The 21,981-nt window shown below is 48.1% G+C and overlaps 1 protein-coding gene across 5 annotated transcripts; it reads left to right on the top strand.

Moving 5' to 3' along the window:
* The first annotated feature begins 417 nt into the window (after positions 1–417).
* On the top strand, positions 418–21,831 carry ANKRD16 (ankyrin repeat domain 16). Of its 5 annotated transcripts, none has more exons than XM_037889397.2 (8): positions 418–762; positions 1,328–1,690; positions 6,869–7,089; positions 11,812–11,854; positions 13,128–13,236; positions 15,738–15,899; positions 19,432–19,510; positions 21,632–21,831. In XM_037889397.2, the coding sequence occupies exons 2-8, from the start codon at positions 1,353–1,355 to the stop codon at positions 21,790–21,792; spliced, it is 1,113 nt and encodes a 370-aa protein (XP_037745325.1). In that variant the 5' UTR covers positions 418–762; positions 1,328–1,352; the 3' UTR covers positions 21,793–21,831. The 5 variants fall into 5 exon arrangements, with proteins under 5 accessions (XP_037745325.1, XP_037745326.1, XP_037745324.1 ...); XM_037889398.2 differs by having other exon boundaries at positions 418–771; positions 1,336–1,690; XM_037889396.2 differs by having other exon boundaries at positions 418–773.
* Positions 21,832–21,981: the final 150 nt, after the last annotated feature.

Raw genomic sequence — 21,981 nt, 5'->3', positions numbered from 1 at the left:
CGTCTGGCTACCAGCCACGCAGGGACTTGAACTAAGGTCTCCAAAGTCCCCACTCGCTAGGGTGACCATATTTCCCAAAGAGAAAACGGGACACGCTGAGCTGCTCGCCCGGGGGCCTACCCAACCCCCATGCGATGCTCTGGCTGGTCACTGGAACCCTGCGGCCTCCCCCCCTCGGCTGTTGTGTGTCACTGGAACCCTGCAGGGCCCCCCTCAGGAGGCCATTGCCCGTTGCTGAAACCGTGCCAGCCCCCTCCTCCACATGCTGGAACTCTCTGCACCCACCCACCCCCCGCCTCCTCCCCTGGTGAGGGGCTGGCATCTCCGCTTGCCCACCCCGCACTTTCCGCCGCACTGGATTTGTCCTCTTTTGCCCTTGCCAACTGATCAGGTTGGCAAGAACAAGAGGAGACAAATGCCTCCATTTGAAAAAAAAAAGTCGGGAGGACCAGGACAGGGCTTACAAAAAGGGACTGTGCTGGCCAAAATGGGACATATGGTCCCCCTACCAGCTGCAGCTCTACCCACTAGCCTAATCTGATCCATTTGCTCAGGCAGATTTAAATCATCCAGCCCTGAGATAGGGATGCAGGTCTCTTCCCATAGCTCTGTTACAAAGCAGCGATCATAGTGTTCCTAAAATAAAGTGTCAGGGCAAACGCTATTTGTCCACAAGAAGAAGACAGCTCGTGTAAGGGGAAGGAGTTCAGTGCAGCACAGCCCAGCAGCAGCAGCAGCTATAGAAGCCGTCAGTGGACTCTGGTGTGCCTGGTGTGAGCCTTTAACCATTTTAATGTGACACATGCAAGTGGCTTGGGTCTTTTTAATTTTGTGTAGCTGATCCCACAAGCTTTTTTAGCTTTGTTAAGATGATAATTTTATGGCTGACTGTTGAAAAGCCTGGTATTAAATAATAACTGCTGTCTTTATGCATATGATCCAAAACTGATTTATTTACTGACTTATTTACTACATCTTCAGTTCAGGTATGCGGGGGGAGCATTTTTATTTATAAAAGCTATTTTTATGACACTGATTGTAAGAATTTCTTATCCACTTAAGTTTCCCTGCCCACTTAGGAACCTCCACTTGCTCACAAACATACACCGTCTCTCGATATTTTCCTGTGGATATTTTCACACAGTGATGTCAGATATCACAGACTTGCCACCTTTGATTCATTTGGTGGGAGACATCTTTGCTTTGGATTTATATTAAGACTGTTTTTATGATAATAGATTTTCCAATTAGCCTTTAAAATCTCATCACTAATTTTATTTTGTAATCTCCCTGTCCCTAACTTGCTTGTTATTGTTGTTTGTTTTAGTGTCTTAGGAGCCACATGTTTCTCTATGGCTGAAGCAGAAAATCAGAAACAACTTCTCAGGCTGATTCAAGAAGGCAGGCTAGACCTTTTCAAAGAGGAGTTGCAGAGAGATGAGGAAATGAGCAAGGAAGTGCGGCGGAAACACTATGGGAAATCTGGGGATACTCTACTGCACTATGCAGCCAGGCACGGTCACCTGAATGTTCTGACCTATTTAGTAGAAGCCTTGGAAATGGACATTGAAATGTTTAATAATGATTACAAAAGGCCCCTCCACGAAGCGGCTTCCATGGGTCACAGGGATTGTGTGTTGTATCTGCTGGATAAAGGTGCAAGGATAGACTGCTTGAAAAAGGCAGACTGGTAAGTCACTGGCTTGTTTCACTGTAGGATCTGGCTAGTGTTATAAATGTGTTTGGGGGATGGTGGGGGAGCATTGTCTAATAGTTGGCGCATAGGTCCAGGAATCATAATCTAATCCAGATCTCCCACTGACTCACTGATTGACCCCAGTCAAATCACTAACCCTTTTTTGGCTTGTTTTTCCACCTTTAAAATCTAGGGCGCCCAGATGAAAGGATGAGTGAATGAGAAATTCATGGGCAGATAATAATACCTACTTCTGAGTGGTATAGTGAGCCTTAATAAACTGATATTTGCAAAGCACTTAAAATGGTTAGCACAGTGGGGACCTGATAACACAAATAACGATATGGTAATACAAATAATAATATTATCAGATTAAAATTGCTATATAAATGTAAAGTATTACTGCAAGGGAAGGAAGCTGCATTATTCACCAAGGTGGTGGTGGGACAGGATTTCCATCACGTGAGGCAGCAAAGAATTCTCAGTTAATATTTAAAGTTGAAATTAGAGCATGAATAGGAGGCACTGACCTAATTCTTATTACAAATCATTAGTCTGTTTAGTACTCCTGACATTGACATAATAAGCATGAGCAGGGGAAGATACTTGTCTCACATAGCAAATCTAGATATGTTGATACCTTTATATTCCCATGGCACCTTTCATTCCTACAAATTCCAAAAGCAACAATACATACTTGTTTGCCCAGTCTCTGGCCCTGGAATCCAGTTGCATTGGGATTGATGCATGCCAATCTGTGGCCTTACATATACTATGCATAGTTTAGCAAAGAGAAGATTAAATCTCTGCCTACTTGAGAATACATTGTGCTTTCTGTCAGTGTCAAAGAGTTTCGTCCCATCTATGCTAGCAGTTGAATTGTTAAATCATTGCTAATATCAGGTTAGTGCGGTAAAAAGATAAATGTAAGAAGTAGTATGGGAAAACTTCCTGAAAGTGAGATCTAGTATTCACTTTACTTATTTACCCAATTACTAAACTCTCTGGGCACACAGATACTATTCATGCAACGCATGACAAAATTGGGCAACAGGGAAAAGATTTACCCTTAACAGAAATATACATCCACTCACCCCATGCCCCAGTTTAAAACCTGAGGCCTGGTCTACACTTAAAACTTATACTGGGTAGCTGTGTTGGTCATGGGTGTGGAAAAACCACACCTCTAGTGACACAGCTATGCAAACCAAACAGTCAGTGTAGACGCAGCTATGCCGAAAGAAGAGTGCTTCTGTCAGCATTGTTAATGTTATTTGGGGAGGGGCTGTTCCTACACCAGCAGATGTCCTGGTTTGGTCGAGGTACATTGCATCTGCAATAGGGGCAATGCCAGCATAGGCTGTGTAGTGTAGGTATAACCTGAGAAAAGAGCTTAGACTCTTTATGCTGTGAAAATGGTGGAGGCCTCTTTGTTTGGGACATTGAAAACAAGGCTAGACCAAGTTCTTCAGTTTGTATCGTGAGAAACAATACAGTACTGCCAGGAAATCAGTGGAGAACTTTCTAGAGTTTACTTTAAGGGATTTGTTTCCCTCCCTCCCTTTTGTAATACATTATGATTTATTATGCACCCATTCTTGGCCTGTATTTAGTCAAAAGTTACGTACTTCAATCAAGCCGATGTCACGTTATCGTCCCTTAAACTGGCATGTAGGCTGACAAAATCAAGCCAGTGAAGGAGCAGCTAAGGGTGACTGTGCGGCAGCAGCCCAGCCAGCCAAGTGGCAGTTTTCTGCTGCAAATTGCGTGCAATCTGCAGTAACCAGCCTTCCGTGGAAGGCGCTGGGTAATGCAATGGTCTTGTCAGGACTAAGGCACAGACCGTATATGACTATGCAGCATGCCCTCTGAGATACCAGACTGCATGTAGCAGCTGTTAAAAAAAAAAGACACTATGTGTCGCTCCCTCATGGCATCAAAGAGGAGGTGAGATTGTAAAACGAAAGAGAAACATTCTAAGGGCGAAGGGAGAGAGACAACCTCGGGGGTGTCTGCCCTAGATTGAATTGAAGAAATCTCCCAAGAATAAGTAGGCTATAATCCCATCCTGGGAATAAAAGGGAGAGGATTTAGTGGAGTGTTGTTGAGACTTGTCAATTCTTCATTCTGTTCGTGTTTATATGGTCCAGCTAGACTGAATTTAACACCTCATTGCGCTGAATGTGGTGCTGGCTGGTAGGCTTGGCACCTTTGCTGCTGCTGTTTGTCTAGAGACATGTTAGTGCAGCAGAGGATTAGTTTAGGTTGTAAACTACTTGGGGACAGGGACAGTGTCTTCTGATCTGCTTGGAGTTCACGAGAATGCTCAAAAAGTACCCACTGCCAGTGGCACCATTGTAGCCAGGCCCATGCTCAGAAGGGGCCCTGGCCTGCTCCGCTTGCACTGCGCCCCGAGATCCCGCTGGCTCCGCCGCCCACCACTTGCTCCCCTCAGCCTGCCCACTGGCTGGCCGAGGGCTCCTCTCCATCCCTGTCCCCACCCCCCTGCTTCTCTCTGCCCCCTGGCTGGCCTCCAGTGCATCTCTGGCTCCGGGCAGTCTCTGCTTCCCGTCACCTCTGGGGCCCCGCCTGTCTCCCCAGAGCTGAGCCGCCTAGAACTGGTGCAGAAGCCTGGCCAGCCTCAGGTCTCAGCCGGTGCGGGGGGACGACAGTGGGGGGGAATGGGGGTTTGGCTGGGCCTCTCCAGGCCCTGGCTCAGCTGATCGCTCCACTCTCAAGGGGCTAGAGCGATTCGCTGCCCTGGGACCAGCCCTGGCTGCGCTGCCAGCTCAGCCTGGCAGACAGTCGCCTCCCAGCAGGGCCGGTGAGGCCGGGAGGCAGGGCGTGGGGGAGCGGGTCTCTTAGGGGTCTGGGGGGATGCTGGGCTGTGAGGGGGCAGGGAAGATGTGTGTGTTGGGGCACTAGGGAATGAGGGTTCTACAGGGGGTGCTGGGCGGTTGTGGGCAGGGGGGCGCTGGGCAGGGTGGTGTTGTGCAGGGCGCTGTGCGTTTGTGGAGGGGTCGGGCGGGAGGGGTGCTGGGCATAGTGGGTCCAGGGGGGCTCTGGCCATAGGGAGTTGGGGAGTGTTGGTTGGGGGGGGCTGTGTGGCGCAGGATGGGCCTGCCCTCTGAGGGAAAGGGGCATGCTGGCAGCATAGGACCAGGTGGGCCACTGTGCATCTGGCAACTGCCGGTTTGTAAACAGTGCCCTTGCACTGGGCTGGGCGGAGTGAGGCTGCTGTTGCCATGCCATGCCCCATTGCCCCTGGCTGGCCTTGCTCTGGGGACTGACCTCTCTGCGCTATGCTCCATTGCCTCCATGGGGGCCCACAAATATGTTTGGTGCCGGGCCCACAAAAGGTTAATCTGGCCCTGACTGCAAGGGTGAAAGAAATACTAGGAGACTGCAAATGTAGGTCCTGACCCTGTAATCACTAGGCACGCTTGCATGTGAATAGTGCCATTGAAGTCAATGGGATTACTCACATGTGTAAAGTTAAGCATGTGCATAAGTGACTGCAAGAATCAGATGCGAGTCAGGTGGTGCCCAAATTAGTGTCCTGATACTCAAATGTGGACTGTGGCATTGGGGTGAAAATATAGTTTATTGCAGTTAAATTAAAAAAGGGGCAATACCATCAAATCAAATATTATTACACTTGTATGCACTTATTTTACTTACATATAAAAGGAGGGTCTTGCGGTTAGGATGTCAGACTGGGTGTCAAGCTATGTGGGTTCTGTTCTTGATTCTGCCACTGACTTGCTATGGGCTTCAGCAAGTCACACTGTATCACAGTTACCCCATCTGTAAAATGAGAATGAGAATTCTTTACTTCTCTACTGGACATAAGTGTGGTTGTTAATGCTTATGAGAGACACTGAGATTCTCAGATGGAGGGGTCACAATATTAAGTACAGGTAGTCATTACTTTTATTATTGGGGGTGGTCCTCAATTGGGGGTGGTCCTCAAGGCCTTAGGAAGATGCCAGTGCAATCCACAGTCTTATCAAGTTTTCACACCACAATGTAATGAGGACAGTCTTTAATGTTAAAAAAAAATGTATGAAGAATCACACTTGTGCTGATTGCCCCGCATGAGTACCTCACTGTGAGGCTTGTGCATATTGACTTGGAAGAGGGGTTTGTCCAATTTGTGGTTTGTTATCTACAGTCACACCTATCGATGCTGATGAAGGGAATGGGATGGTAGGGGGTAAAAAGTACTGATCTGACCAGCTGCAGCTACAACAGAAAATCTCAAACTGCCTTTCTTTTCTCTCTTATTTTAGTGGAAAACAAGAGCGTGTTGGTATGCCAGTGTGCCCATAAAATTGATTGGTTCCTTGTGATGAGAAGATTTTCCAGTGTCAGCCCTTTGGCTCTTTCTCCAGTTATTCTGCTGTAGCAATGTTTCAACTGGTTGAAACTCACTTGGGCCCAAGTGGCACAGCCAGCCAGGGTGCACAGTGGACAAACTAACTGTGAGAAAATGGTGCTCTAGAATCTGTCATGAGTTCAGATGCTGCACCTGTCCAGGCGTGCTGATGATCAGCCAGACCATCCACATGTAGCATTGGGGATAGAATCCTGGACTTTGATTTCAAAAGCACCTTGATCACTTGAACTAAAGGAGATCTCCCCTAGATTGTAGTGGCTTTAGTAGATCATCTATCCTGTCGTTAGGCTGGCTGCAAGAGGATAAGATGATAACACCGCATTCACTAGGTCCATAGTCCTAGTCCACACTGGCTGGCCAAACTGTCATAGAATCACAGGCCAGAAGGAAACACTAGATCAGCCAGTCTGACCTGCTGTATGTCACAGGCCACCAACACCATCCAGCATCCTCAAACTAAACCCAACAACCAAAATATTGCAGCCCACAAGAGACTAGACTGTTTCGTGCCATAGGCAGAGACCAGGAGGGACCTGCTGGAGGTCCCTGCAAATGCCAGGGAAATGATTAAATGAGGTATACCCAGATGATCCTGGCAAGTGACCTGCACCCACACACTGTGCTAGAACCCTCTTTGGCCACGATCAAGCTTAAATCTTGCTTCAAACTCAGTTGTTACAGCAATGGAGTCTGGATCTTAATAGGCGGGCTGTGGAGCAGTTGGTGGTATAATGAGGATGCAATGTGTTTTTATTCTCCCTTCTCTTTTCAAGGACTCCTCTCATGATGGCTTGCACCAGGAAGAACGTGGAGGTGATTAAAGATCTCATTGAGCATGGAGCAAACCCATTGTTAAAGAACAAAGATGGCTGGAATTGCTTCCATATAGCAAGTCGAGAGGGTGATCCACAAATCATCCAGTACTTGCTTACTGTATCTCCGAGCAGCTGGAACACAGAAAGCAAAATAAAGAGAACTCCTCTGCACACGGCAGGTATGGACCCTACTTCTAATGGCCCCAGAAGAGTTTGTGTCATTCAGGGATTAGAAGAGCATAAGGCTATAATTTTTATCACTTGCAGTTGCCCCTAAAACGGCAGTTTTGATCTATGCCTGTGTGAAGGGTGATAATGTATTCCTTCTAGGGGTATGAATAATCAGTGCTGGATGTTGGAGCTGTTAATAGACTGGGAGCATACGTGGATTAGCATGCAGGCCTGATTCTCCACTGCCTAGCATGTTATATAGTCCTTTTACACCTGTGCAAAGTGTGCCTTATATTCTAATAACATTAATCATGTGCATGGTAGGGAGTAGGGGCTAGTGATCGGATCCTCATTCCCTCACTCACTGTCCCTTAACAGCTTGGTGCCTCAGTTTAACAATCTGTGAGTGGGGATAATACTTGCCAGGCCTCACATGAGTACTTTCAGGATTAATTAACTAAATGCCCCAAAATTTTACTAACGCAGAGTTAAGGTTGCCTGGCTGTGTCTTGTGCCCTTCCAGAATGTTGAGTTCAGCTACGCTCAAACCTCTGAAAATCAAAAAAATGAACTCTTAAGATTCACGTCACCCCCACAACACAACCTTAATTCTGCCCCTCTGGAGCTGGCAATAGCCCCTGGGAATGAGTCAGTAAGGATGGTGCAAAACTTAACAAACAGCGAAGGGAAATAGTGGATTCTCCATCTTTTGGAGTCTTCAAGTCAAGCCTTTCTGGAAGCTGCTAGAATCAAACACAAGGTATTAGGTGCAACACACCAGTAACTGTATGGAATTCTCTGACCTATGTTATATAGGAGGTAAGACTAGTTAATAGTCCCTCTGGCCTTAAAATGTATGAGTCTAGAATAAGTAGATATGAGGAAGGATTAGGAGAATGTGCCATCATTGTGTTGTGTTCCATAGATTTGAATTCCAGCATTTAATGTGTAAGTGCTGGAGCTCCATTCGCAGTGTGGGGTGTAAGCGTACAGAATGGTAGAGGGACCAGTTAGAACAGCTCGGCAGAGCTGTGACTGCAATGTGAGAAAAGGCCATGTGTACCTTCCGGTATCAAGCATAGCTTATTTCAGTGCTGAGCTCTGTCGTCTATGTCAGTAGCAGTGCATAGGGGTATTCTTGCCATGGGGACTGTCAGCAGTGTGGTGGGCTCTGGGGCTTAGTGAGGGGCGAGTGAAGGCCATGTATCAGAAGGAATCCTCAAGGCAAGGGTGAAGGGATGGTAACATTTATCAAGTCTAGAGTGGTTTGTGGGGAGTGGGCTCAATGTTTGAGTGTGGGCCCAGGTGTAGTGTAGGTAGCTCCAGTTTGCGACACCTGATCTAAACCTGAGTTTTGCTTTAGCGAAGAGAAAGTGTTTGTTAGACTTTGTTCAACAGTGCTCACGTGCTCTGTTCTCAGAGTGTTCTGTAGAATGCTGGTGTGTACTCTGGGTGTACTGGATCATCACTCAAAGAGGGCAGAGAGAGCTAAGGTTGCTTTGCGGGGGTGGCATCCACCTTCTGTACTTCCTGGATTTCTGAAGTTTATTTGCTTTACTTTAACTCTTGGTTTCCTGGCTTTCAGAGGTTTGAATGCAGCTGAACTAAATATTCCTGAGGCTCATGAGGCACCACTGGGTGTCCATAACTCTGCTCCTTGCCACTCCATGCCCCTGGTAAGCTTGGAGGGGGCATGGGGAGGTGGGAAGATGGTGTGGCTGTCAAAAGTCCACATACCAGCTGCAGGCAGGAGAGTGGGGCAGGAGAATGGAAATGCAGATCTGGGCCTGGTGTATGGGGAATGAGCTCTCATGTCCTTCTGCAACATAACAGACTCAGGTGTGAAATGGCTCATTCATCTCAGTGAGATGTTGTCAGCTGAATGAGACCACCCCATAGGAGATGAATTCAGCCTGTTACAATAGCTCCTTACCCGAGTCTCAGCAATGTGTTTGAGCCATGCTCTGAGCCTGCCTGTTCTCAGTTCCCAACCACAATCTTAGTGCTGTGTGTAGTGCCATGTAGAGTACACCTGTTCTCAGCTTTGCATGCCAGTTTCTGCATTATGTGCCTGTTCCATGTACCGAACATGCTTGTTCCCAGCTCCCCATCCCAGTCTCAGCACTGTGGGGACTTGTTTTGAATGGAGGACAGAAACAGAGTGTGTGGATGTGGGGAAGTTGGGAAGGGGGTAGAGCTGAAGGCCCCACATCCCCTATTGTATAGCTCTGGCCCCTCCTTCTTTCCTCCCTACACTCCCCTGCACTGCTCTGACCTCCCTTTACCCCTAGAAGCAGCAGTACTGGGGGAAGGGTGAGCCTCCAGCCCCTTCCCCGCTGCTGGAGGCAGCATGGGAAATGGGATGCTCTGCCCCCTCTAGATCTCAGCTCATATTGGGGGGCAGAGAGGCTCCGCGCCCCCCTGCCCCCCCCCAAAGTAGCAGGGCCCTGTAGATGCTGGTTCACACATGGGGGTGCCCAGCTCTCCCCAGGGCTGGGGGATTGCTGCTGCCCCAAACCCCCCTCCCATTTGTGTGAGGTGCATTCCCATTTGGCACCCAGCTGTCACCCTGAGAGATGTGGGTGTGAATGGGAGACATCTCCTACCTACTCCTCCACCACCCTGCTCAGCAAGGACAAGAGTAATGCCTAGATACCCAAATTAGCGATCAGGGCTCTATTACGCTGGGCCCTGAAGACACACGTAACAAAAAGATAGTCACTGCCCCAAAGAGTTTGCAGTCTGAGTATAAGACAAGACAATGGGTGGGTACAACAAAAGATGGGGAACTCATTGTGACTGATCAGTGCTATAAACCATGACCACAACACACCAGCTTCATTGTTTGACTGTTTCTATTACAGTGTTGCCAACTTCCACAATTTTATCATGACCCTAGTGATTTTAGGGGTGAAAACACAGCAAAAGGCACCAACTCGTGAATTATTCAAAATGGCCGCCATCTCCTATAATTGTCAGTGGGGCTGAGCTTTGAAGCCAGCAAGACGGCCACCATTTCCCTACAGTCTATCTGCCTGTAGAACGAGGCTACCCTTAATAAAGATGGCTGCCACCTCCCACTGTCTGCAATGAGATAGAAGCCGTGTCCACAGGCAGAACGGCCCAGAGGGCTGGATAGAACACAGGGACTGTGAGGCGCAGCAGAGACACTGTGAAGGGTGGACGAGGAGAACGATGGGGAGCAGGGGGCAGATTTAGGGGTTGCAGATGAATGGGATGCAGGGGAAGGCTGAGAAGGGAGTTGCAGAGAAGTGGTGGGGGGCAGGAGGAAGGCTGCAGGGAGTGCAGAGGAGTTGGAGGAGCAAAGGAGTATGGGGGGCAGGAGGGAGGCTGAGGGGGGCGGAGAGAACAGTGATGGGGCAGGAGATGGAGGGGATTTAGTGGCAGCTCCCCAGCTTGGGGATGATGATGGAGAAGGGGAGTCCTGTTCTAGCAGCCACGGGAAGGCAGCGTTGCCACCTCACAAACTGATCATGTCACAGGATTTTGGTGCCTGCAGGAGAAACTGTTGCAGTGACATGAGAAACTCCACCGATCTCATGATTTTCAGGGCTGGGCACGGGGGCAGAGCTCTGTGAAGGGGCCTTGGGGCTAAGGACACAGATGTGCCCTGCCACTGAGCCTTGCCTTCGCATATGGCCCTACAGCAGAGATAAAGTCCTAGGGCAGCTGGAGGTTGGGAGATGGGAAGTCAGGGAAGTAGCGCTGCTGGGTCTCAGGTGGAGAGGTCCCAGGCTAGCGGGAGGCACGGAAGTGCTGCTGGTGTACCTGGACAGAAGACAGTAATTTTCAGCCCAAAATTGTCACACACGTAGTGACAGAGGAATCGAGGGGAGTTACAAAGTTAAAAGACAGACTAAAAATCTCATGATTTTTTCAATTTTGTGATTTTTGAGGGTCTGCCTCATGATTGTTTGATCTCTTGAGGTTGGCAATGCTGCTGTTAAAGCTCAGACTATCACTTGTGTGCAACATATGCTGAGAGCTCTTCTTCAGCTGCAGTTCTGTGGTTGGCTGTGGGGACCAGAACATTTACTGTGTTGTCCTCCTTAATCAAAATGAGTAAATAACCTGATATTAGCAGCTGTGAGTTTGGTTTTATTATATGAAGGCGGCCTACAAAGGAAAAAAATAGGGTTCGTTTTCCATTTTGCTGCAGTATCATGTATTAAGAAGGCCAGAGAGGATTTTACATTTGCAATTCAGATCCTTTTTACCATGGGATTTTCCCCCAGGAGACTTGATGACTGGAGATGTGCTAAGTGCATGTTCTTAGCATCTCTGTTCTCAGCTCCCAGTGGCCAGTGTGTTGTACTGTGCCGTGCACCAAACATGTCCGGCTGAATTATCAAGGAAGCAAAACCTGAGCAATTGAGAGTGGAAGGGAATATTTTTCAGACTGTTTAAAACTCTTTGTTCTGTACACTCGCTCTCTCTCTCTTTCTTCAGTTCAGGGCAAACAGAGCTTCCACTTCACTTCTCTCTCCTGTTTTGTCTGGAGAGTCCTTGGAGGACATAGAGATGATTGGATATTCCTGATACGTCTAATGTAAAAATAACAAGCAGTAAAAGGTTTCAATTAAAAATCTTTCAGGGCTTCTTTATACATCACAAATAAGCCCAAAGGGGAACAGACCCACTTATTTTTCCTTTGTAGGTGGCAGGAAACATGAAAACATGAATTACCATCCACTTCCTCTCTCTCGCAGCAATGCACGGCTGTTTTGACGTAGTGAAAGCACTTCTTGAGCGGTAAGCAGGCTTCCTGACCCAATTTTTTTGTGAAATTTAACCACCCACACACACCCACTCTTTCTCCCTTCCCTCCTCCCAGCCCATTCCCCCCTTTCATTTACAGCACATGGCCTGCTTGACTAAACAGACACCGAGAACATTGATGCCATTGAGAAATCCCAGCTGCACAATTGTGAGCCCTGAGAACCTATCAATTTCCTCTCACTTTTCACAGCTGATTATGGTGATTTCAAATGTATTTACTCCCTGGATTGCCTCAGAATTCACTGTGACATAGGCCCCAATTACATAACCAGCCTGGGTCCTTACAACAAGGAGAGAACCATCTGGGCCTAGTTTATCCCTGCTGTAATTCCTCTGGGCTTGACTGAGCCCAGCTACTGCATTTGCCTGCACCAGGGAGACCCACTGTGCCACAATACAGGGGTTCACCCTGAGATGAGGGCATCACCTTCTTTCTTGCTTTCTATCTGTATTTTCTGCCTGAGGCTCCATAGAGTCCTGGCATTGGAGAGTCTTCTGGAAAACTGCATTGAATCATTCTGGCCACACTTCCTTCCTTACCAGTGCTGCCCACTGTTGAAGCTGCACTTGGAAGAAGGGAGGCTCTAGCCATCTCCATCCACACCCTCCCCAGTATCAGACTTCACACCCTTCCCAGCCCCGCTAAACTCTGGTTTACAATTGGCATGGGGTGGATTTGATCCACTGTGTTGTCACTGAGCCAGATTCTCAGTTTTGACTCAGTCTTTACTCAGGTTGAATTCCCATTCGTTCTAATGAGATTTCTGCCTGAGTCCGTCCTTGGGATTTGGCTCACAATAATAATGATGTATGTAGTGCCATGTTTGTACACTGTGCAATAAGGATGCAATTAATTTCTGTGCCAGCCCAGGGCCTGTGCGCCACTTATCTCCCACAGAAGTTCTATTCGGAGACTTTAAGTATGATGTAAGTGGCGTATAGACTTTCTGCCCCTCTTATGCATGGGGGAGAAATTCACCCTGCAGGAATTGAGCCAAACAAATCACAGCTCTCTGCCCCAAAGAGATCAGGGTCACTCTAAAGGCACATGCCAACACCCAATACGATACAACACAGGACAAAGAGAGAGGGGCATGTGATCATTTTAGCTGGAATGCCTCACGTACAGGTCTAAAGCCTTCTGGTCAAATACAATGAGACAGTCCAGCTACTATGACCTGCTCCGACAACACAAAGCAGCCCTGAGTGCACCGGTTTCAAGCATGTGTTTTATGATCTTTCCAAGGTGCCCATATGAACCTGACAGCAGGGACAAATGCGGAGTGACTCCCTTTATGGACGCGATACAGAACGGGCACATTGACATAGCCCAGCTACTTCTAGAAAAGCATAAGGTATGGTGTCAAGAGATCCACGCTGCCTTTTCTCCAGGTTCCGGTTACAAAACGCCACCCACCAAAGAGAACGATATTAGCTCTTGTACTTGTATGGGGCCATATCTGGAGGGCTTTACTCAGGCAAACTCCCCCTGAAGCTAATGGAAGGACTGAGTAAAAAGTGAGTGGTGTGGCTAATGGTGGTGATTCCACTAAAGACCAGAATGTGTGCCCATGACTCCCACTGATGAGCTGTTACCAAGTTATCGTTGGCTCAGGGGGCTACTCATGAGCAGCAAGAAGGCCTTCACAGTCTGACCCTAATGATCAATACTTAGGCCCAGATTCCCCAAGGTATGTAAGCACCTAACGACCGGTGATTTCAATGGAAGCTAGGTGCCTAAGTACCTTTGTGAATCTGGGCCTTAGAGCTTTACCTCTTCGGAATCATAGAATATCAGGGTTGGACGGGACCTCAGGAGGTCATCTAGTCCAACCCCCTGCTCAAAGCAGGGCCAATCCCCAATTTTTGCCCCAGATCCCTAAATGGCCTGCTCAAGGATTGAACTCACAACCCTGGGTTTAGCAGGCTAATGCTCAAACCACTGAGCTATCCACCTGCCCCATAATGATTTGTATAAATACTAGCTAGGTAACAGATCATCACTAACACTCCTGTGACATAGGGATGTAAGTCTCATCCCCATTTTACAGATGGGGAAACTGAGGCACAGGGTGGGTAAAGTGACTTACTTGCCCAAAGCTACAGAAGGAGCTGGTGTCAAAGCTGAGATTAAAACCCGGGCATTCCTGGCTCTCTAGCCTATGCTTAAACCATACTTGCAGAGTTTCTTCTGGCAGTAGATTTACAAGGACCAGTAGATTTCCTGCTGTGGTTATGTTGGAAGCGAACTTTCTCTGCCTATAACAGCTGTAGCTCCCAGTATTTTTTCCCAGTGACCTCTGATTTCCTTCTAAAAGGCTCAAAGGGCTGTTGTTAGATCCAGTTGTATATTCAAAATAACAAACACTTCATTACTTATGTACTGTTGTCAACTTAGACTATGAAACCCTCAAAGTATTAAAAAAAATCTAATTTATTTCTCACTGTTTGTGAAGTTGGTTTGCATTTGCATTTCTCACCGCATGGACAATGGGAAGAGACTGTTCGTTTCCTAGACAGTTTCATTTCTGGTCCTCGTGCGCTGGCTTGGTGCTGCAATGTTTGGATGGCAAATGCTAAACAGGCAGAACTGCCAACTTCAGGTTTTCAAAAATCAAGCATCAGCCCCTCAAAATCAGGAAATTGGCTTAAGAATCATCAGATTTTTTTTTTAAAAAAATTGTCAGAAATTAGGGTTTGTGGCTGAGCCTGGGACCAGCTGGCTCTGCCTCCCTAGTGAGCAACAGAGGACTCTCAGTTGAAGCACAGGTGGCTTGCAGCAGAATCACTTGATTAGCCAGACAGCCCAATTGGCTGGAGGAACCAACAGATGTGCTCTTAAGCCCAGCAGCAGCCATTAGGCCAATGGCTGCTCAGCACGTATGCATGCAAGCTGTGATCGCTCCTGTGCCAGCCCTGCTCTAGTCCTTGACTCTGACTTCTGGTTCTTGACCGCCACTGCTCACAACACTAGGCCTGACTGCTGCTGCTCCAGCCACTGGGCCTAACCACACACATCCTGGTCCGTGACAGTATTAATGCATTTTGCATTCTTTTTATTTGCCTTCTGGTCTTCAAAATTTTCTATGCTAGCCATCAAAGCTAAAAACATACTTGTGTTTTAAATGAAAGCTGTTCACATGACTCCAGAAGCTGGGGTTTTAAGAAAAATACTAAATATAGGCACAAGACTTGCTATAAAATTGTGAGACCTGGCGGCACTTAAAAGGGGAATGTTTGCTTGTCTTAAACTCTTTCAACTGAAATTTAATTAAAAGAAATAACGGAACAGTATGATTATGATTAAGTATAACACACATTATGATAGTGCCTGAAGGCCTTCATGAGAATTGGGGCTGTACAAACACATTTGCAAATCCAAATTTGACTTGATAGCGTCCCTTTACATGTTGGGACCAGACTCCTTTGATTTGCTAGATGTTAGTGTCTAGCATACTGTGAAATGATGACCTTGTTGTAACTAGACTACTGTGTTGCATGCATTTGGAAAGACAATGGTTTTATAAAGGTGTAGCTTCATTGATGTCAGTAAAGTTTCTCCTGATTTACACCAGTGGAAAGGAAAGGAGAACTGGGCCCAGAAGCCTTTGCTAATCATTTCCAAAGCTTGGTAAATGAGCTGATGCAAATGTACACACGCACACAGGTTTTATCCCAGCATTACATAATCCTGCTGGAGTAGGGTGAGTAATTTTTTTGATGGATGAGTAAAATATGTGTTTTCATTATTGTCATTGTCATGGCAATGGCCGGACCCATTGTCGGTACACAAGTTGGCGATCATTCGTGGCAATTTGGCACAGCTGTTCATGGGTCCTTATTTCCCACCCGCTAGGTCTGTTATACCGCTGCAGATGCTGTAGGTGCTCGGCCTTTGCACCAGGCAGCAGTCACGGCCCAGGACGAAGCCATCCGGTTCCTTGTCTCTGATCTCGGTGCCGATGTCAATGAGAGAGCAACATCAATCCAACTCACGGCGCTACATTATGCAGCCAAGGTTTGCCTCCTTTTGATTGCTCCCTGTGCAATGCAGCTGTCAGCTGACATGCCATAAGAGAGATGATGGGATATGTCAGCATGGTCTTTGCCCTGAGTGCCATCTGAAGACTGGCTCAGTTAGCACCTTGCAGAATGGTACAACTTCTGCCGTGGGCAGCGGGTGAACCCCCCCTTCGGGGAGGCTAGCCCCCTGAGCCCACCCCTTCCACCCAAGTCCCCCCTCCTCTGCCCGCCGGAGCCCCAAGCGCCCTCCCTTCCTTTCCTCCTGCCCCCTGTGGCTGGAGGAGCCCCAGCTGGCCTACCTCAGCTGCTACCTCGGCTGCACTGGTTGAAAGTCCTCTTGGTTGCCAAGGTTGCATTTTATAGTGTGGGGGAGGGAGGGTGTGTGACTGTAAATGTGCTTTGGAAAAGGTCCCAGCTCTGCCATGGCAAATAACTACACCGTTTGATTTGCAAAAATGTTTGATGGTTTTTTGTTCCTCTCTGAGAATCAGTGTCACTTGCACTGTGCAGCCTAATTTGTTTTGAGGTTTTTGTGCATTTATAAATACATTAAAATCAAATTATGCTTTCAACTCAATTTGCTGCTAAGGCCGTTGTAGCTAAGCCATCTGCTAGCTCACGATTTTTATTGCTGTCGGTGTGTGCGTGCAGTAGTGCACTGGGTGCTGTGAGCAGAGGGAATATGCAGCTTTTACAGTAAAGGGGAGGGGAGGTACAAATAAGGGCTATCCACATTCATGCTGCAGAACAAAGCCTAATTAGCGCAGGTGAGGAAGAAACAGCCAAATCCAGATGCATTATTTAGGGGAAATGGGAGGGTTAAATTTTCCTCTGAAGCATCCAAAATTGGCTACAGCCAGGGAGAAGATCCAGGACTCGATGGATCATTAGTCCATGTCACTGAGGCAATCTCTGGGTTCTTCTAAGATTCTACAAATATCATAGAAATCCTTTGGAAAATGCCAGTGCCCTCAGGGCTAATGCAAATAGATAGCAAATCCAGCTCAGTTGGAAGCTATTAATAAGACAAAGGTCTCTCATCTAAAACACACACCCACTAGTGGCAATCCTAGACTTCTGTAGTAATCAGACTAGATTTCCAGTATGGGAGAAAACACAGTTTCCTAATGAAGCCTAATCCTTTTAACAAATCATCAGCTGCCAGTGTTTGTATTGTTAACAGTAAATCGAGGATTCTAGGGCTGACTGGCCAGCAGAGGATAAAAGCAATTGGATTCAGGCCTGGTCTATAGTTCAAATGTAGGTTGACATAGCTATGGCACTAAGGGGTATGAAAGCTCCTGAGCACCGTAGCAATGCCTCCCTGAGCCCCAGTGCAAAACACAGCGAGGCTGATGGAAGAATGCTACTGTATATCTAGCTGCCATTGCTCAGGGCAGTAGTATTCCTGCAGTAATGGAAAAGCCCCTTCTCTCACTGTAGGCTGTCTGTGCTATGGGGCTGTGCTGCTGTAGACCCCGTAGTGTAGACATGGCCTTAGGCATTTATGTGCGCCCGCCTACTGACAAGGGAGCGCTTCCGCCGGACAACCAGCCACTGAAATGCCGCCCAGAAGTGGCAACGCCAAGAAGCATCGCCACTGAAATGCTGCAGCTTCTCGGCGGCATTTTGGTGGCGACGCTTCTCGATGACACCGCTTCTCGGCGGCATTTCGGCGGCTGGTCAGCCGGCGCCCGCCACACTCTTCTGGAAACATGAATATTCTATAGCAACAGAAAGGTTGGGGGCCACTGCCTTAAATGGACTAACATGCTAACAAGAAGTGTCTTTAGGCCTTGTCACTAGGGGTCATTCTACATGAGCTCTCCTGCCTTTGCTAGCCTGGGTGGAGCTGTACTGGTGATAAAGCAACAGTGGGAAAATTCTTTAAAATCCTCAGAGCAGACACAGACCTTCAGTCCTGGGGCCTTTGAATTCCACTTGTCATGCCAGTTGAACTCTACTGAATAACAGGACTCGTGGCATTCAGAGGCTCCAGGATTCTGGTGTATTTTGCAGGAGGATCTTGCAGGATTCAGCATTGCTCTAAAAGCAGAGCGTGGTCCAAGCTGAACTCTCTCAAGCTTGGTTCCTGATCCAGCTGCGTATCTGAACTTTGCAGCCTGGGCCTGTCTCTGTTTCAGAGGCTGTGCATCTTAGTGACATACCATCCCTCTGCTCAGAGTGGTGCATTCCCAGAATGGAGCAGAAAGGATGGCTGGAGAGCGCCATTCCCTTCCCTTACGGGGCTGCGTGTTTTTCCTCTGCTGGCTTAGTGAAGAAGGGATATGCTGACTCTAAATTCCTTGTGTGGCAGCAGCAACTTGGTTCTACTAGACCCCTGGGCTGGCCTGCATGCTTTCTGTTGTTACATACCTGACTGGGGTGGCCAATAAGTGAATTGGTGGAACCCTTGATACAGGAGACAGGGATCCACATCAAAAAACCCACCACCACAGTTAGCAATAATGGGCTTCTCTGTTGGCAGTTTCAGCTGAGCGGGTAAGGATCAAAAAATAATCCTTTCACCCCTAGAGGTGATTCCCACTCCGTCAGAGTTCAGGTTAACTAGCAGGGTGTGTGGGACAAACTGCCCATACTATACCTGTTCAGTGGATAGGTTGAGGATTTCAGTCTCCAGCATTTGAAAAGGGATCTTTCACTGGTACTCACAGTAAGGTGATGAGCATTCCCATGTGGGAGCTGAGAGCGCTCAGCACCTGACCGGATTGGGTCCTACGCTCTCTCTCTCATTTTGTAAACATGGCTGTGCAATTTAGTGTGGGTTACGGCAGGAGCCTGCTCTACAGGTTTTAAGGACAATAATCTTGATTGACAGAAGCAATTAAATCATAGGGGAACCCCTGCAATTCTGCTTACCGCTGTTACGGCAAAAGAGCTCTAATAGGCATGCGAGGCCATCACAAATGTCACTCACAAGTGCTGGTCGATGGCCAGAGTCTCAGCCCTGCTCTGGTGTCTCGGCACGGCTGTGGCAGCACAAAGGGACAGTGAATATAGTTTATCTGCTAGTGGAGAATTCCCCCTGCATAGGGAGAATTGCTGAGTGGCATAGACCTGTCCTAGTAGCTCTGTCTCTGTGCGGGAGATGTTCCTGGGGAAGAGGCGATGTGGCAGGAACACAGCTGTGCTTTGGTGATCTCCAGCTGCTGGAGTAGCCCCTTGGGGATATTGGCAGACAAGTACAGCTTGCCGCTGCTCTAAGATATGCCAGGGGCTGAGGCAGACCCTCGTTGGCCCCAGGATCAGGGAGCCGCAGCCCCCACCTCTCTGCTCCTTGACTGGACACAAGAATCTGCACCTGTATCTATAGCTCTCCGAAGGTTTGCCAGTTTGCTTATGGTGCTGCTCATTGGCCATATAGAGAGCTCTTATAAACATTGCTTTACAGAGGAATTTTTCTGTTCCCACTCCTGTAGGTTATATTAGGCTCACAAATGAAAGATTTAAAGGGCTGGTTCTGCTTAACAATCATGCAACAGTTGTGTTTGTGCTTAAAACTGCAGGAAGGACATACAAGTACCATCCAAATGCTCTTGTCCCTCGGCGCTGATCTGCATGCTAGAGATGGGAAAAGTCGATCTGGTAAGGCCCTTTGGTTGGTTGTTGTTTCTAGAGCATCAGTGCTGCAGAGGGCACTTTAAAAACAGGTAAGAAGACAGGATCCCTGCCCCAGAAAGATCACAGCACAGTGTGTTCAATGCCTAATCTTCAGCCAGTGCCAGGTGTATGACTTGTAAATGAATAGTAAGTGGAATTTGGATGCAAAGCTTGTCACCGTAGTAATTGCATTGAATTGGCAGTGTCATCTGTGCACAATAATAAATGAGTCACCCTTCGGATTATTGCTTCTAAAAATGAAATGGTTTTCAACGCCGCCAAAACTGGCAACTCATGGCTTCTCCAGAGTGATCAGGTTGGTCTAAATACTTGTTTTTAAAATCATCATGAACACTCCCCTCATCAGCCAGTCAATCAGTCAGTCTCTTTCTCTCTCCCACAGACGCTCTCTCTCCCAGTCTACATATAGATCAGGTGTGTTCAGTCTCTGTTACACTCACCTGCCCCGGTTACAGTGCAAGTGGTTCAGGTCACCTGTACAGCTGCATTTTTTCCTCCATGACCTTGAGTCAGCCACTCTTGCTCATTCACTCCTTGACGCCCTACTGTGTTCTGGCTTAGCCTGGACCTCTATCCCACGCTGCCTCAGCTGTTCGTGCTAGTGACAGGGGATTGTGGGTGTCTGTCATGTACTTTGGGGTATCCTCCTGTACAGAGAGCTGTGAGGTGCTGAGTGTCTCTTGCAAGACGCTGAACATCCTCAGCTCCCAGTTGATTTGAGAGCAAGTGGAAGGCTCTCAGCAGTCTGCAGAAGGCCCTTGGCACCTAGCAGGATTGGACCAAGAAAGAAGGCCGGTGGACTGGCTAACCTAGCTATCAGGACAAAGTGCAAGCAGTACAACAGCCATGCTAGAACCCACTTACAGCCTGGTCAACATGCTGCAGCCTTGCTACTCTGCAAGACTGACACATGGTCAGAGCCGTCCCTTGAGTATGGCGAATCGGGGTGAGTGCTCTGGGCCCTGCGCTTTGGGGGGCCCCTCACTTCAGTGTGTGTGTGTTGAGTGGGGGGCACTAGGCTGGCCCGGGGGGAGTGTTGGGGTGCCTGGGGGGCCAGGCTGGCCCGGGGGTTTAACGGGGGGCCTGGTGCTGGCAGCAGGGGTTGGGTCCACACTCACCAGCAGGAAGTGTGCGTTGTATTTATTTTTCTCGCTCGGCCGCTGTTGCACGAGCCGCCAGCTTCCAGCACCGCCGGAACACGCTAGCGCCAGGCTGACCCCATCCATTGCACTTCCACCCCGGACCCCTCCCTTCTCCGGGACCCCCAGCATAGGGGGCCCCCTCACCCCAGCTCAGGTGCCATCCTGTGACTCTCCATCGTCCCCCACCCCCCTGCACTGGTGTTTCCTCCCCACACCAGATTTCACCTGTATAAAAAATGTTAACGGGGGGCCATACAGGCTGATTTGTCCCGGGCCTCCGCCCCCCCCCACCCCCCTCCCGGCATGGCCCTGCACATGGTACACTGTATGGTTAGGGACCGTGTGCCAGATCTGCAACTGATCCTACCTCTGCATAGCTCCACTGAAATCAATGGAGCATCTACCCATCAATGTACACCAGAGCTGATCCTGTGTGTTCCATGGATTCTGTGGATGGAATCAGCCGTTACACAGCTTAGCCACACACACAGTACAGATCTTCTCTTTCCTTACCAAGACTCTCAGGGCCAGATTCTGTAGGTTGCTGGGGCCGGTCTCCTGTGAAAGTGGCACCCATTGATTGAAGGATCTTGGATTGTCATTCTTGCTAGTGATATTGTACGGGATTAGGCGGATAGTGCTTTATTTGAACGTGGCAGCTCCTTGCTGCGCAAAACAAACCGAAACATTCTTATTTAATTTCCCATTCCTGTTGTCTGCATCCATAATGGACACAGCAGTGCAGTTTCAAGGCCCAGGACTGCAGAATGCAGGGCACTGATTGCATGTGATAATTGAAAAAAGAATTAAAGTCATTACTCATCCGTGGCCAGTTTTTCCTGGATTAATTCCCTTTGCTGGGAGTCTGACATTTGCGTTGCATATGAAATACAAATCCCTGTTGCGGATTTCATTTCCATGTTAATGTCCTGTCTCCTTACAGCCCTGCACATGGCCTGTGCAGGCCAGCACGCAGCCTGTGTGTGGCTTCTCCTGCAGGCTGGATTGCAGGACTCTCTGGACGACACTGGAACATTTGCACGGCAGCTTGCCAGGAAACCGGACGTCCTACAGCTTTTCAAGGGAATAAATGTTAGCGCTTGAAACTGACAGAGGAGAGAATAAAAGTTTTTGTTTTCAGCATCACTGTTTTGTGTTGTGCCTGATAGAACTATTAACAAAGGGCCAAATCCTGAGGGCCTGACTCAGGCAAACTCCTGTTTAAGACAATGGAAGTTGTGCTGAGTAAGGACTGAGTAAAATTGCTCATTGGAAATATATTAGGAATAAAGC

The sequence above is a fragment of the Chelonia mydas genome, chromosome 1 (genome assembly GCF_015237465.2).
Source record: "Chelonia mydas isolate rCheMyd1 chromosome 1, rCheMyd1.pri.v2, whole genome shotgun sequence".
Classification (NCBI taxonomy): Eukaryota; Metazoa; Chordata; order Testudines; family Cheloniidae; genus Chelonia; species Chelonia mydas.
This window is presented reverse-complemented; position numbering and strand designations above follow the sequence as displayed.